Raw genomic sequence first — 15,971 nt, 5'->3', positions numbered from 1 at the left:
TCAGATCAACTTGATACCTCGGTTGAATCGACGAGCAGAGGATGCGGACTCATTGACCGAACAAACAGACTTCGTTCCGCAATTGGATCACGTTGCGTGCAGGGTGCAATCGTGCAATCCTGAATTGCGGGAGTTGCGGGAGTTGCGTCCGAGTATCCGTTGTCGTCGTCGTAAGGACACGGGGAATTTCTCCGTTAGCCCATGGGCCACATCATCCCGTGGAGCCAGGAACCCTGCAACGCTGCGCAGGGACGTATAAATAAACGTTTTATACCAGGGACCTCGGCGCCGACCCTCTTTGAGTTATGAATCGTAAAGCCTGGATCATCAGCCGCGTATGTAGGCCGAGTAGAAGTCGTCGAACGTACGAATCCCGATGTAGTGTCGTCTATCTCCGGTTCGCCTAACGGTGCTAACAGTTATTGACACTTGGTTATTACTACTGTTATCGTAGTCGATAAATTTCTAACGTCTCTTCCGATCTGGAGGAAGGAGAATACGCCGCGTGATTGGGAAAAGCGCACAATTCCGAGGAACAATGGAGACCCAACCGGGAACACGAGTGACGAAAAAATCCTTCACATGCGGAAGCGGAATGGAGTTGACACCTGCTGTTGTACCTTGATATTAGACGAGGACTCGGCGTTGCGGTATTTGAACGGAAATGAGCGAGATATCAGACTCCCGTCTCTCACGACATTGTGTGAGGTGGGCTTTGTAGTCTACGGTGAAGTTTTGCCTTCTTCCGCGAGAAGCCGAGAGGTGGTGGATGAAAAATTGGACTCGGATCTAGCAAGGCCGCATCTGTCCTCAGGGAGGGGGAATTGAAAATCCAAGAGGACGTGGTCGTCGAGGCCCGATAACGACGAGGGTCTGTTTCTGTTCCGTCTGTTTCTTCGAGTAGCTTCTCCTGATCTCCCTTCTCCTCTCCGCAAGAACGTCTCAGTTCTCTATCTCGAGGGCGGAATGGAAACCGAGCCGCGCGCGCCACTCGAGACAACAAAACTTTTACTGTCACATTTCGAAGAGAAAACAGACTCGCATGGAACGATAGACGATAACGAGCCAAGTCTAGACTCCGTACTGCAGCCTGCCTGTGAATCATTTCCGGCAAACTAGAAGCCCCGGGTGTATCGAGTCTTCCACCTTGACCTCTGGATCAGCTCTCTCTCTCTTAGGTAACTAAGAGATGATACTCTTTCCCGTCTTTATCCTTTTTCTTCTTCTTCTTCTTCTTTTTGGTGTGCAAGTCATGGACCACTGGATCCACTTGGAAGACGAGGGTTTGGAGTGGACTACACGGTCAACCGTCTGCGACAAGCGCTAGACAGTTGGTCAGTTGCGTGTGGCAAATAGCTTCAAGTGTGTTTGACAACTGCGACTGCAGCTGCGCAACGTGTGCAGTAGCGGTGTGGTGTGGCGAGTGAGGAAATATGATAATTGCAGGTAATGAATCTTGGTGTGTGTGTGTGTGTGAAGTTTTAAGCGTAGCTGATGAGACGCGCGGAAGTAGATGAAGACGGACTTGGATTCTTTGTTGAGTAGAATCTTAAAAACTTGAAGAGAATTATAGGAAGAAAAGTACCACGAGGTCGGTACCTACTGCCGGAGGCAGGTACTAGTTGCAAAAGAGTAGGTACTGCTGAAGTTACGGATTACTCGGCAGTTTGCGAAGACGCTAATCTCTTATAAGTCGACGGCATTCGACGCCGTAGACGAAGCGGCTCTGTAATATTTTTCCCCCGGGAGAGTAGTAGCCGGTAGGTATTACTGCTCGAGGTCGTCGCAGTGCGATACGGCCGGATGGCCGTTTCCTCGTGCCGGGGAAAAGAGCCCTGCGAGGATCAGAAGACTTAATCAACGGTCCGAGTGTTTATGATTTTTGTTATTGGTGTGATATCGCCTTCTCCCCCCTCCGGAGCCGCGATCGCAGGACCTTAACTCGCGCCGTCAACCATCACGGACTTATTTGATGTTTCATCCTGTAAGTACCCACTCGTCGCCCCTCCCTGGAGTATCAGCAATTGGATTCGGGGATGGAGCGAAAAATGGTGAGAGGAGAACGAGGCGGAGGATGATGAAAAGTCGGAAGACGAACCCTGGGAGGGAAAATTCCTCATCCTTGATTTCTGCGAATGCAGCTCCTCGAGGTAAGAGAGAACGCGCCGGAAAGCTGGCGACATGATTGAGTCGTGTCGACGCGCAATCCTCTGAATTGCTCGGCAAATATCTTTCATCCAGTGTCCCGATCGGTCAGACCTGTGGACAGGCCATTACATATGTTGTCCACATTTCGCGTTCAAACACGGGAGTGTGTGTCTTCCCAGGAATTCGCGGCATTCACCCTGTTACGAGTTATTCCTCTCCGAAAAAATTCCACTCCCCTAGGACAAATATATATACATATATAGATATATATCGTCGTTCCCGATATTGAGCGATTTCTGTTCCCAATTTTATTTTTTTGTTTCCTTTTTTTTCAGCATACCTACAGGAATAACGCGGCTGTTTCTGTGCTCTGGATTAATCAATGCAACTCTTAGCGGAATTAGATATACCCTCCAAGTCCCGCGGCAACCTTAAAAGAAATAAGGCTCCTGCAATCGCTTCGGCGAACGACTCACGCAAAGCCAATTACGGGACACGTGAATTACATAAGAAACGGTCCGAAGATATAAACCGCCCTTTTGATTGGAGTGCTCTGTCATCCGTGCCGCCCGTTCCAGAGGGATCAACGCTCTTATATGGACACCGATATTACCAACCATACCAGGAGTTATGTCCTGGATAAACTGGATTCGAACCGTTAGAAGAAGGGAAGAATCACCTGCGCGTCACGTAGCACACGGAGAACGTCATAACGACGACGTTCAAAGACAATTCTTTAAAAATCAATCGATCGCAAGTATGAAAAAGATGTTCCCCGCATTCCTTTTTGCTGAAGGGAGAGAGAAAATCGTGAAATCGTGGGGTGGTGAAAAACAGGGGGTACGTGTGAAACTGACCCAGTAATGTAGTCTGGCGGTGTATATGGACGAAGCGATACTCGTGGCGACGGAAATAATACCCCGTAAGGGATAACAAGAAGGATGGGAGGACGAAGGGGGTTGACATTTTTCACGCAATGGTAAACGAACCCTTAATTATCACGGAGGCAACGTCAAGGGTGGACAGTGGCTACCTGAGAGCTTTAATTACTGCACTTAAGCAAAGTAATTACAATCAGACACCCTTGTAGAGGGCGGCATCGAGGACGCCGCGAGTCGGGCGCCAAGAGGGGAGAAACACGGTGGACAGACAAATGTGTCGAGAGTAGTCTATGATTAGCTAGAGGTGGCCAATGGCCAATGACAAACCCTGCCAAGTGGACGGCGACCCTTTCATTTAAACGCGAACGAACGCACGCACCTAGTTAACTTGAGATTCACAAGCTCCGGTGACGGCCAAGAGAGTTACACCGGACATTCAGACGTGGGTACGCGGCTCAGAAATCCTCGAATAGCGACTCGCCTTGGTAGCCTGTAATTAAAATCTAACCTCTGAGAATACAGGCAATAACGCGAAATTTCATCGCGGTTTCATTCTGCACGGTGAACGGTGTGACATGCAAATAACGCCTGTATAACCCATCAATCGATAAGCTTCGGAGAGCGAAGAGACTCGTTAAATCTTCGTTCCACGTGAGATTCAACCAACCGATTTACAAGTCCGACCGTTCGTTTATGGTGAATGGCATGCCTTGGTAACTCGGGACGACCCTGACTATTATATAAAGGTATATAAAGGTATATTTGGTATTGCTTGCCTTCGTCTATAAACTTCTGGAAAGATGCTGTACCCCAATTGATAGCTGTTCCTTTAAACAGAAAACCATTTCACAATTTTATTATCATTGCGATAGGGTGGGATTGCATGATTCTTATACGAGTTCGACTACACATGCCCGCGTTACCTGCTCTAGAGGAAAGCTCACCGAGAGATCAATAACTGGCTACCAAGACTTGGTGTACGAGGTATAGGGCAAAGTTGTAAGTCCCTGTTAGTTGTGTCGTGTCGAGGAAAAGGCGGGTTCGTTCCATCCGAGTACGAAAGATTTTTTCTTGGTGTTGCAGCAAGTTCTTTCCTATCTATCGGATCTTCTTCCCGGAAAAAGGGTTGTTTGTCTCCAATTTCTATACGCGCGGGGGAGTGCCGAGCGATAAACTGCACATGCGATTGAACGACTCCATTAGCTCGGTTTTACGACACGTCCGCATTGTGCATATGCGACTATATGTATACGGTGAGTGGACGGTGCGGCATGGAATGGCGAAAGTGTCGCCGCTAGGGGGACAATAAAATTGGTAATTAAAAGGCGGTAAAAAATTTTTATATATTGTTTCAGGTCGCAATTAGCAACGCGGTACCAGATAACTTCTAACGCTGCTGGTCTGTCCATGCACGTCGAACATTTAAAGGACATTTAACCACAGACCCAACCAACCCAAGGCTTCCATCGCACCCGGTCATCTATTTCTTCCTCGACGTTTTACGAGCTTTTAATTCCCCGAACCAAACCTCCAGCCCCGGGTTAAAAAGACACACCTGTGCAACTTTGACTTCGAGCAGTGTGAATTCCGAGGGTGTAAGAGTAAGGTGCGGACGAGACGATATCTCGCTTCTTGTTCTGAAGTGTCCGATCAATCCAGCGCCGAGGACGCACTGCGCGTATGTTCGATCGGGTGGTTACAAAGAGGCCGAGGCCGGTGTTTACACCGTCCAGTAAACAGGAACATCAGGAGGAGAAGACAACGACATAACTATAAATAATTCCTCCTACGGTGGCCCCAAGCAGCGTTAAAGGTCGCTCAAGCGTGCGAGTCGAGAGAGCGTAGGATATGGTCAAGAGCTTTTCAAAATTACTCGAACCAATGAACCCGGTTCTAATATAATTTAACAAACGACAGTTGAACGAGAAGCATGCAAGCAGCCTGCGGCAGCAGCCTCTCGAACCGACTCCTCAAGTTTTTGTCATCAATTCATTGGCCATTGATTTCGAGCGAAATTTAGGCGGGCGTCGAATGGGTCGAAGGGTTATATAGGGGGTGGGGGCGTCATGTCAATTACCAAACGGGCTACACACGCGGAGGAAACAATGGCAGAAGCCTGGGAATGAAAACACAGCCACACGCGGATTCCACACGATTCGGCGTAATAACCGGGCTGATTGACGGCTGCAGGTAGAGGTACTAGGCGGGGTCAGTTGGAAGTATTGACGATTCGGGAAGAGGCGCATTGTTTGAAGAAGACACTGGCCGCAATTATCAGCCCGCACCCAGCCGACGGACGGACGGTGTAAAAAACGCAAAGACGTCCGCCAGTGTCGAGGGTGGTTCGTTGTTTCTCTGTTTTTCTTTTCTTTTACGCCGTCGGCACGCCACCCCGGCGACTCGGCGAGAGGGAAGGGAATTGAAGGGAATTTTGAAAAGAGGACAAAATTTATCCGCCGGTTTTGACAGCTTATTTTGCACCCCCTTTGCTAAATGCCACAGTGTATTCAATCCAAACAAACCCATTGAATGAAAATGTTCATTTACACGTCAATCCCCCCTCCCCCGTCGCTCGAATTCCATACAATTCCGTCCGGTACAGCTATGTGAGATTATTATTTAACGGTGTCGTTCTTCTCTTTCACATCGTTCGATCAATCGGAAAAACCCGAAAACACCTCACTGAAATGTTGCTCTCGCGTTTTTTTTTTCCGCTCGATGATTTTTTTACTCTGTCAACTTATTGTGCTTGTTTCTGCTCACTGGCTGCAGCGCAATTCACTCATGCTTTAAGGGTGGATCGGCTGTACATTCCAGTCAAAAACGGGTAGAAACGGAAAAAATAACTAACAAGAGACTTTAATTTAAGTCATCAAATGGTCAGAGATCTGCCAAGTTTCATCGAGATACTATCAGTGTATTTAGGCCGAATAGTTTGGTGATTGATAAGGATTTTTGATGAGGTGGATAAACGTATTTTGAAATGCAAGATTAGTTATTTTACATAAGTTGTTTTTTCGATCAGTACTAAATAAAAAGCTAAATCAAATTTTTATTTCAGGTGCTATTCTTACTTAATTCAATTACAAAAAAAAAAAAAAAATTGAACTATGATATCTTGAAATTGAATGAACGGTGTGACGACCGAGTTTTCATGTTTCTCCATATTACAGGAATATTATGTTGACCTAGAATTGAACTCAATCACCCTAAGTAACTTGCTTTGAAGATTGTTTAAAATCAGCTGTACGCGTGACACTCGGACCTTAACTAGAAGTTAAGCAAGTAAGTAAGTTGAAGCAGCGCTATCAAAACCTGATCAAACTCAAAATCGGCGACGAAAAAATAGGTAATCAGGAAAAGCAGAAGAGTCAGTCAAGTCAGCTACTGGTCTCTCTTCATTGTGAGGGGGAAGCTGGTGCTGAAACAAGATAGGAGAGGAGAACAGACGAGCAGAGCCGTCGCTCTCTTAATTGCCGATGTAGTCTTGTAGACCCATAATTTTTATCAGCATTTGCTTTTGGTCCCAGATGGCGCGCGCGCAAGCTCCAAATGGAACTCGGCAATTGACACGTGCGCCAGACCAACGAGATACACACACGACTCGTTGTACGCTTACGCAGTATGTAGGTACACTTAACGGCGATGCAGGCATCGCCGAGCAGTCTTCTGACTGCCTAAATAATGCACGAGCCACTCAGCAGGCGTCTTTCCGCATCCTGGACGTCACAGTTCAGCATCAGTTTCAGTCGTTCAGCAAGAAGACCAACCGACGGAAGGTGACGTCGATGCGACGTTTGTTCCACCGACTTTTCAAGTCCCCTTTCCATCTTCCCAGCATCCCTTTCTCGTAGCAACTCGCATTCGCTTCAAAGCGTCAGGGAAAACCTAATTTTAATCCCTCTAGATCCGGAGAGCGATGAATGCGCTGATGTATGATAGGGACCGAGAGAGGGTCGAGGGAAATGGCAAATGACCGTGTACAGCGAATTTTATTTACTTCGGACATGATTATTGTTTGTAGTAGAGAAGTAATGGAATGGAGTAGTTGTCAGCTTTTCATCATCATCGAAGCGAGATGCGACTTGTCGTTGTAGTTCGTGTAGAATTTTACTCTCGTCGCGAGCTTAGATGTCACGAGCTTGTGCGTCGTCGAAACTTATGCGATATTGGTGAACCGTGGATGAGAAAAAAGTTCCACGTACAAAAATTTCGCTGTCTGGAACATGACGTGGATCGGTGTTGGGCACCACTAATTGCTTTGTGTAATTAGTATCGCTTATTCTTCTAATTACAAATTACAAATGTATTTAATAATTTCTATGTAATTAATTACACAAATTAGTTAGCGATGCCCAACACTGATTGAAATTCATTCGATTGCTCATTACTTGGAGCATTCGGTACCATTTATTTACATTCGTGTAATTTAATTACATTCCCACAATATTTTTTAAAAACAATATTCAGTCAAATCAGTTATGTTCTATACTCAGAATCGGAGTGAGCTTAAAAGTGAGTTGAATTTCATTATGATGACTGAAAAATTATCTAAACTATTGATACTTACATTCAATGACTCATACATCACTCATATATCATTGGAATAACTAATATATACCCGAAGTGCGATTGCATTTATTTCGAAAAATGATATGAATTAGATTGGAAAAATTTAATCACAGGGAAAATCAATTCTAATTACATTCGTAATTTGTAATTGAAATTTTTCTAATCACAAATTAAAAATGTAATTAGTATCACTCATTCTTCTAGTTACAAATCAAAATTGTAATTAGAAGTAATTTTCTTTCTTTCGATTACAAATTACATCTGTAATTATTAATTAGGATATAATTAATTTAAAAAATGCCCAAAACCGACGTGGATACCGTGTGCGTTTGTCACCTGCGGCTGATTGTGTGCTGATTGTGAGCCTGTCCTACAGGGATCAGAGCCAAATTACACGGAATCGAGCAGAAGCTAATATCCGTCAGAGACGAGGTTCGACAAACATAATATAGCCGAGGGGGGGTAAAAAGAAATGAACCAATTACAGACGGAAGAGATCGAAGCCAATGAGAACTGTGCAGGTGTGAAACGATCGAATGTCCGGCCGATCGTCGAGGCCGCCCGTCGCGTCGCGTTCATCGCCTCGCAAGGGATATGGCGTATCAATCAACGCCCGACTCTCTTATCAATCGTTATTATTCCCGGCTGCACGTCCATGTCCGACACACACGCTGGTCAAGAGCTTAGAGGAACCAGATTAGCCGACACACGTTCACTTACGGTACCTACGTTGCTGAAAATCGAATTGCGCATTTGTTTAATGGCTGGGTGAACCTGAAGCTGTGAACTCCTCAGCGTTGCCAACCCGGAAGAAATTAGACTCCGCTCAAAGAAAAATGATAGTTTTTTTTATTGTTAAGAAATATTGTCTTTTTGGATGGAATCTGAAGATCTCTGACGAAATATCAAGACGATGATAGCTAAATATCAACAAATTGTAAGGAAATGTACAGCAATTAGATATCGTCTGCAATTTTCAAACGCAATTATTTGACCAGTTGGTAGTCCTGAATATTAAAAATAAAAATATATTATATATAAGTAAAATTTTCTAATATCTTTATACTTGCAATAAATTCAGATTGTTAGATCTGAATCACACAATTTAGAGAAATATTCGTCCGATATGTTGGCAACACTGGAACTGCTGCTGCTGCTGTCCAACTTCTTCTAATATTGCGCGTCCCGTTGCCGACGAGGCATATCTGATAGCTCGACTATGTAGGCATACAGAAAGGGTGGAAAACGAGGATCGGGGTAAACACTTGAAAAAGTTCGTTATTAAACGATATCTATGGTACTGCAATTAGATGTGATGTTATTACTTCTACACCGAGTCATACAGTTTGCCTATCACTATCGGTAGGCTTACCTACTCGATTTAACCCGATGCAAGACACGATTCTACGCCTATCCAGCCATGTAAATACACACTGTTATAGGTGGACTGTAACACTGTGCGAAGTACAGTCGGGTCAAAAATCTCTCGATGATCCGAAAAAAATTTGAAAGAAGCCTTGTCTACTCTACTATACTTCCATCCAAAAAATCCCAAAGTTACTTCAATTCTAATGAAAATCAGTTAACCTTATTCACGAATTATAAATTTTCTACATAGATCATATCAATGGGATTTTTTTGTTTTTTATTTCGTTATCTCGATGATCGGTGATTAAAATGCGATATTTTCTTCGAAACTTATGATTGGACAAAAAAAAAAAAAAAAAAACTCGTCAGACTATTTGTCGACAATTTATTTATTTCTGGTACAAAATGAGCTTCGTTGTGCATTAAAATTCGACAAGCAGTTCGGATTTTTTATTATGTTAGTATTCTAATATTCTGATAACATGAAGAATGTAAAGTTGAAACTCAGTGTCCTTAATCATTTTTCCCTCTATCACAGGCAGTTTTTTTGAACAGAGATATATATGTTACTCAAATAATGAATACATATACGTGAATAGTGCTGAGCTGGCAGTTTCGTAATATTAGAAGAATTTGAAAAGCGTTGATAACATGTTTCGGGACCTCAGTTACAGTCACTAATTAGAATCGAAGTAAAAACACAACGCGATTTAATCGCAGGGCCATTCCTATGATGGACTTGTAATTTTCGTTGTATATACTCGGCGTGTTCAGTGATCAACGAGTCGGCCAAAAACCGCTTTGAAGTGCACGGAATTAAGTTACAAGAGTCGCGTGTGCCGAGGAGAAACGTAAGGATAAGATTTTGGCGTTTGGCGGAGGGGGGAGGGGAGGGGGAGAGGGAGGAAAGCCGGTAGCGAATGGTTTCGATCAAAATGAAGATATATTTTCTTCTCGGTTAATTCGCTCCGGGCTGCCGAGAGTCTTTCGTCCCTTCCTCCTGCGCAGCCCTCCACCCCCTCTTTCCTTATCATCACCCGCTAACTTTTTATTCCACCCTCATTCACCCTGCTCGCTGCAAACAGCCATCGCGGAATGTCTAGAGTTAATTTTTTTCCAAGAGCTTTTTCTCTTATTTTTCTTGCCCTGCGACTTAATTAATCGCATAACACGGAGCCTAATGAAATCAGAATTTCCCGCTTCGCTCCCTTCCCGCGCGCGGCACCTCGTCGTAAAAACGGAAATATTTGCAAGAAATACTCCGCTGAGAGAGGGAGGGTGAAAATCACCCTTGAATCGATGTATTTCTTTCCGTAAAAATATATGTTGTACCGTCGAGGCTCAATTCCATCCAGTTTCTATCAATTTCAGCTGCTGTATACAAGATTGCGGAAAGCAGCGTCCGTGACGATTCAAAAATGTTAAATTGCCTCGCGAATATCTTTCCGTCAATCACATAAACGGCAGAGTAGGTGTGATGATAAAAAAGGCACGCACAAATAAATTATTCATCGGCGTTCCCCTCGCGCTTCTATCTCCTCTAATTTCATCTCATCTCATCTCATCTCGTCTCATCTCGTCTCGTCACGCGGGGTAGTAAGGAATTTTAATGGAGTCCGTCAAAGCGTGTAAAACAAAGCCGGTTCCTTCGCGGGTTGCACTCTTCGATTCTCCTCCGTTATTAATTGCAGTTTAAAACATTGAAAGTCTTACTTGATTAATTAGCATCGGGGGTTTTATAATTAAATACACAAATTGGCCGAGAGTCGATCCACCGTTTCAAAGTACCCGTGTAGGTACGGTAACTACTTTTTTCCTTCCCGAATGTTTTTTTTTTTTTTTGCCTCCGCGATGCGCAGCCATGCGTCTCGAGTTAAATTTCTTGCGTCGATCCTCTCTCTCTCTCTCTCTATCTCTGGGGTACACTTGCCGAAGGAGAGAATAGCGAGGAAAAAAGGTGACGAAGAAACGGCACCGATCACTCGATCGAGTCTCTGCGTTAAAAGCCCAATATTTGTGGACGGTTGTAAATCCGTTTATAATTCTCTCCCTTTCGAGCGCTGGTCAATTTGTCCCCTCCCCCCCCCCCTCTTCTCGCGACAGACAAACCGTCGATCATTCGCTCCGGGATAAAATCATTAATTTGCAAAACGTCACCCTGCTGTATGAACAACGAAACGGAGCCCGTTGGAATCCTGAGCGTGTTTAGAGGGTGAAAACAGATTTTGAATAAGCATCGTTCTGCCATTTTTGTACTTCAGATTAACGATCGTTTGGCACGAGTTAAAAGAAAAATACGCGTGAAAATTGTTTGGCTGAAGAAAATGAGCGAGAAAACGATGATTGGGTCTCTTCAATGGCTGAACGAAGTAACGAAACTATCGCTACAAGACAAGGCTGAAAATAATCGACATCGCGATAAAGCCATAAGCTTTATAGAAGACAAACGAGCTACTGAAAAACGCGAAGGAACTTCATTTAAGCTTACGTTAGACTTTGTTTCGCACTGCGATTGTTGCGTCGACAATTGACGCAATATTTACACACGAGGACAAAACTGTTTATCGAACGAATTCGCCGTTAGGATGTATAATAATATGTATGTACCTACGTGAAGCAACGAACAACGAAGAGAGAGAAAAGAGGAAAATAAGAATAAGGAGACGGAGACGGAGACGGAAGCGTCAAGGTGTTGGAAATGCTTAATCATGAAATTCATTAAAAGTAATGCGAGTTGAAATAATTCAAAGGGTTAACCGAGCCGCTCGCTCGGCCCAAGGGTGCAGGGCGACGACATGCTTCGACACCTGAACAATTCCCAGGACACGTTTAGGGCTTGTATTAATATGCCCACCCTCCTCTGCCCCGCAGGATCGTGGAAGGAGAAAACCCGAAACACCGTGACGCGACGCGACGCCCGACGACACTGGCCGATAAAAAATAAGCCAACGGTCAGCATAAAGTTGGGTGAAATTGTTCCGAAATATGGGACAGAAATTTTCATGCTGCGTATGGTTTATACCGGAAAGCGTAATATTCGACTCATCCTTTAATCAATTTTTTAAACTTTCCGTGAGAAACGCTGCGGCGTTTTTATCAACATTGCACGCCAAGCTGTAGGTCCAATTCATCATAGAAATTTATATGATTAAACGAGTTTCGAATGTATATGAAATATGTGATGCTAATGAATATTTGGTTTGATCACTCGTTAATGTACTACATTTTCTGATAATTCCAACATTAACATAGTTTGCTTAGCTTATTGTTATGGTTAAATATTTTATCAGTCAAATCAGCAGGCCTTGACATATCATTTATGATTCTCCGAGTTGACATTAAATTATCACAACAGTCAGAAGAATCGTAGTGCGAGTAAATGTGTGTAAAAATAAAAAAAATTAAAAAAATTAAAAAAAAAAAAACTGGTATATAATATTCCACATACCAAATTTTCTAAACTAATTTTTATCATTTTATTCACGAAATTACCAAATTTTGTAGATACACAGGTACGATAGAAAAAATGAAAGAAAACAGTTAACGGAAAGTAGTTTTTCTAGGTAAGTAGTATTACCGTTTTTTCCGCACCGTTGCAATCAATTTTTCTTGACGCGGAAAAAAATGTAATGTAGATTTTACATCTCCTGTGACGAATATATGAACAGCCCTTTTTCGAATCAAATCTACATACATATCACTTGTGGCAGATCTACCTGAGCATATTGTAACTCTTGCCACAATCGCTATGGAATTAACTCCAATCAACTTTTATTCATATATATTAGGGTGGCGCAGAAAAAACCGACTATTTTTTTTTTTTTTTTTGAGTCTCGTGTGACAAAATGTTAGTTTTTGATGTTTTAAGAGCCCACTCCAAAGGACACTTCAAAAAAAAAATTTTAAGAGGTCGCTCCACATTTTTTAAAACATCAGAAATCGTCAAAAATCGATTTTTTTTTTAAATATTTTTTCTCGTTACGTTATAATTTTATAGACAAAAAAAAATAAGTTTCCAAAAATTTCCGTTCAAAATTTGAATTTTGAAAGGTCGCTCACAATTTTTTTCAATTTTTTGATGCATTTCTTTAAATAATTTAGAACGACGTTTTAATACTCATATTGAAATTTCATAAATTTTTTTTCTTCAATTTAGTAAGAAAGAATCGATAACAATACACCACGACATGAATTAAAAATCAAACAAAATACTGAAAATATGATTTTTTTAATTTAATTTTTTGACGATTTTTGACATTTTTAAAAATTTGGAGCGAGCTCTTAAAATTTTTTTTTTTTTTTTGAGTTGTCCTTTGAAGTAGGCTCTTAAAACATCAAAAACTAAGATTTTGTCACACGAGACTCAAAAAAATAAAACAACAGTCGGTTTTTTTGCGCCACCCTAATATATATATATATAAATATATTCACCACAGAAGATAAAAAATGTACATCATTTTTCAAAAAACGCGCAGCTGATTCATTTAAACAGAAGAATCGACGTACATAAGTATAAACCAAAACGCGAGCGTCCGTGTAACGATGCAACCGTCGCAGGGGGGGGGGGGGGGTGGTACATTTATGCAGGCTGTATATGTGAGGGGGGAGGGGGGGGGGCAGCGTAAATTTCTCTTCGAAATCCCCCCCCCACCCCCCCCACCCCCCACTGCCCTTCAATTCTGACATTACACAGCGGGCGTGCCTTCCGCGCTTTGTAAAGCGAACTACATGTAACTGAATTTCGGTACCATTTTATGCTGCGCCGGACTCTCGCTCTCTGCTCCGGCTCGTGGCATGCCGGCACATATCGCCGACCTAACTAAATTCAATGCCTGATGCAATTATATATCTTTGCCATCGATATTGCCCCATTCCGGTCCGGCGGTCGCTTCGACACTCGCGAAACGCACCCACGCACCGCTCTATCGACGTGACATCGTGTGTACAGTACAGCTATCGGACCAAACTGAATCTAGCCCATCCAGACCAGGGTGGACGGATTTTTGGAAGGGCTTTCGCTCCGAACACCACGTCACCACGTCACTGCGTCACCACGTCGACGTGGTTGGTATCCGGATACGCAGCCCGCGCCACTCAATCAGAAGTCATAATTCGTTTAACCACAATCTAATGAAGTCCTGATGAAAGCTGCTGCGATACTCGCTCAGCTTGCCGCTGGGACTCACCGAGCATCGCGAGTGCCACAGAGGTTGTCAGGCGGAATATCGCACTTTATCTACGAAACGAAGCTTTTGGTGGACGTATGTTCGTGTGGAAGCACCTGGAACCAGGCTTCGTCGTTCACTTTCATCGTTCCATCGACTGCAATGTGTACCACTGACGTGTGTTTGTAATCGGCGTAAAAGAACACGGCGATCAAACGCTTATATGTGACAGAAGGTTGAAAACCTCTGGGCTCTGAGTGTTACAGTTACGGAGACAGCAATGAACCGCAACATCCAACGTTTCCGTTAAATGCCACGAAACTCACCCTCCGGCTGGCGGCGACCCTCGCCGAGAACGTCTCTATCCCTTTGTTGCATCGTAATTACGGGCAAGGTAGAGGATCAGGTTATACCAGCCTTCGGCACCCTCGACGCAAGTCTGACCACGTTGCGTATATCTACGTTTGCGACGTATTTTTGCGGTGTGGAAGGTATACGGAGTGGAGGATGGATCGCGCACAAGGTGCTTAGTGGGTACAAATTGCAAATAAGTAGAACAAGGAACTCTACCCAGAGAGCAAATAGACGGGGTTTATAATCCGAGAATCAAAAGAACGGGAGCCTCGTAATACCGGGCGGCAACGCGATATTGAAGATGATGACTAGAAGTAGGTGGAGGAGAGGAAGGAAGAAGAGTGAGAACGAGAGGCATTGCAGGCAAAGAGGCGCATCGAAGTCAAAGAGGCAACAATCATCCCTCGGTAATCCTGGAAAATTAAAAATGCCCGGTGCAAGCAAGCAAGCAAGCCTTTGAAAGGCAACGCGAGCCGGCGAAGCTAGAAGGGTCCATTTGGAGAAACCCCATCAAAGGAAATGGTGGCGGAGACACGGACAAGCCAGTGCCGCGGTGACGAAGAGAGACGGGGAATGACGTCGCAGAACCTGAACGATCTCAACTGACGCGGGAAAAGTCAAAGGTGCCGATCGACGCCGGCATTTATCGACGATATCACGCTCGACTCGACGTCGTTCTGCCTGCCCATCGAACAATTGCAGGTCCTCGTGTAAAAGCGGCTCCGAAAAGACTCGCTATCCTTTGAGCTGGCCAGCTCTGTGCAAACACCCGAGTCCCGCAGAAGTAAACGGGTATTTGTCTTTGTGAATAAATAAAACGCATTACAAAGTTGGCCGCTCTTTGCCACGCGACTCGACTGATGACTGCGTATATACACACTGAAAAGAGAGAGAAAGAGAGAGAGAGAGAGAGAGAAAGGACTGGAGGCTCATTTCCACGAGGGAAAATATTACCCACTGCAGGCCTGTAAGAGGTTTACACAACTTGAAATGGAATACCACCTACAGCTCCGCAGCTCGCATCCTCTTCCAAGCTTTGCTCAATGCTTTTTCCCGATTCCCTGTGTCGACGTTGAACTTAGAAGCACGGATTACCTCCGGAATCACTTCAGTTTTCAGGCTTCATTCTCAGTACCAGAATTAAAACGACGTCACCTTGGTGCCTGGACAGGGTATGGAAGACGGTGTCTTATGGAGACCAGTGACATGGCGTTGGTATCAGACGTCCACGAGGCTTTGGAAAAGGTGAGGTGGGTGATTGACATTTAAGCCATCGGTGCGATAAGGTCATTCCCAAGATTCGAGTCTCACTTCCTGAATGTGGACAACGGACAGATAGAGAGACTGCATCATTGATGTGTCTAAACGAGGAGATTGTATTTCTTTGAATAATAGACGGCGGCTTCTAATCTCTCCGTAGATTATTATCATCCGTTCACAAGGGTGATTCTTGCTGCGTGCTCCAAAGGATCTCTTGGGTTGG

The 15,971-nt window shown here is 44.0% G+C and overlaps 1 protein-coding gene across 3 annotated transcripts in view; it reads right to left on the bottom strand.

Moving 5' to 3' along the window:
* Positions 1-15,971, bottom strand: part of LOC124406651 (dachshund homolog 2) — a 175,834-nt gene that overhangs the window by 117,952 nt on the left and 41,911 nt on the right. Inside the window, exon 2 of one of the 3 annotated variants that reach the window (XM_046882138.1) lies at positions 3,806-3,856. The exons of the other annotated variants lie outside the window; for them this stretch is intronic. Within the exon in view, the coding sequence (XP_046738094.1) occupies positions 3,806-3,856 (51 nt within the window). The remainder of the gene's footprint in view (positions 1-3,805; positions 3,857-15,971) is intronic. 3 annotated transcript variants of the gene reach the window in all.

Source organism: Diprion similis, chromosome 6 (assembly GCF_021155765.1).
Source record: "Diprion similis isolate iyDipSimi1 chromosome 6, iyDipSimi1.1, whole genome shotgun sequence".
Taxonomy (NCBI): domain Eukaryota; kingdom Metazoa; phylum Arthropoda; class Insecta; order Hymenoptera; family Diprionidae; genus Diprion; species Diprion similis.
This window is presented reverse-complemented; position numbering and strand designations above follow the sequence as displayed.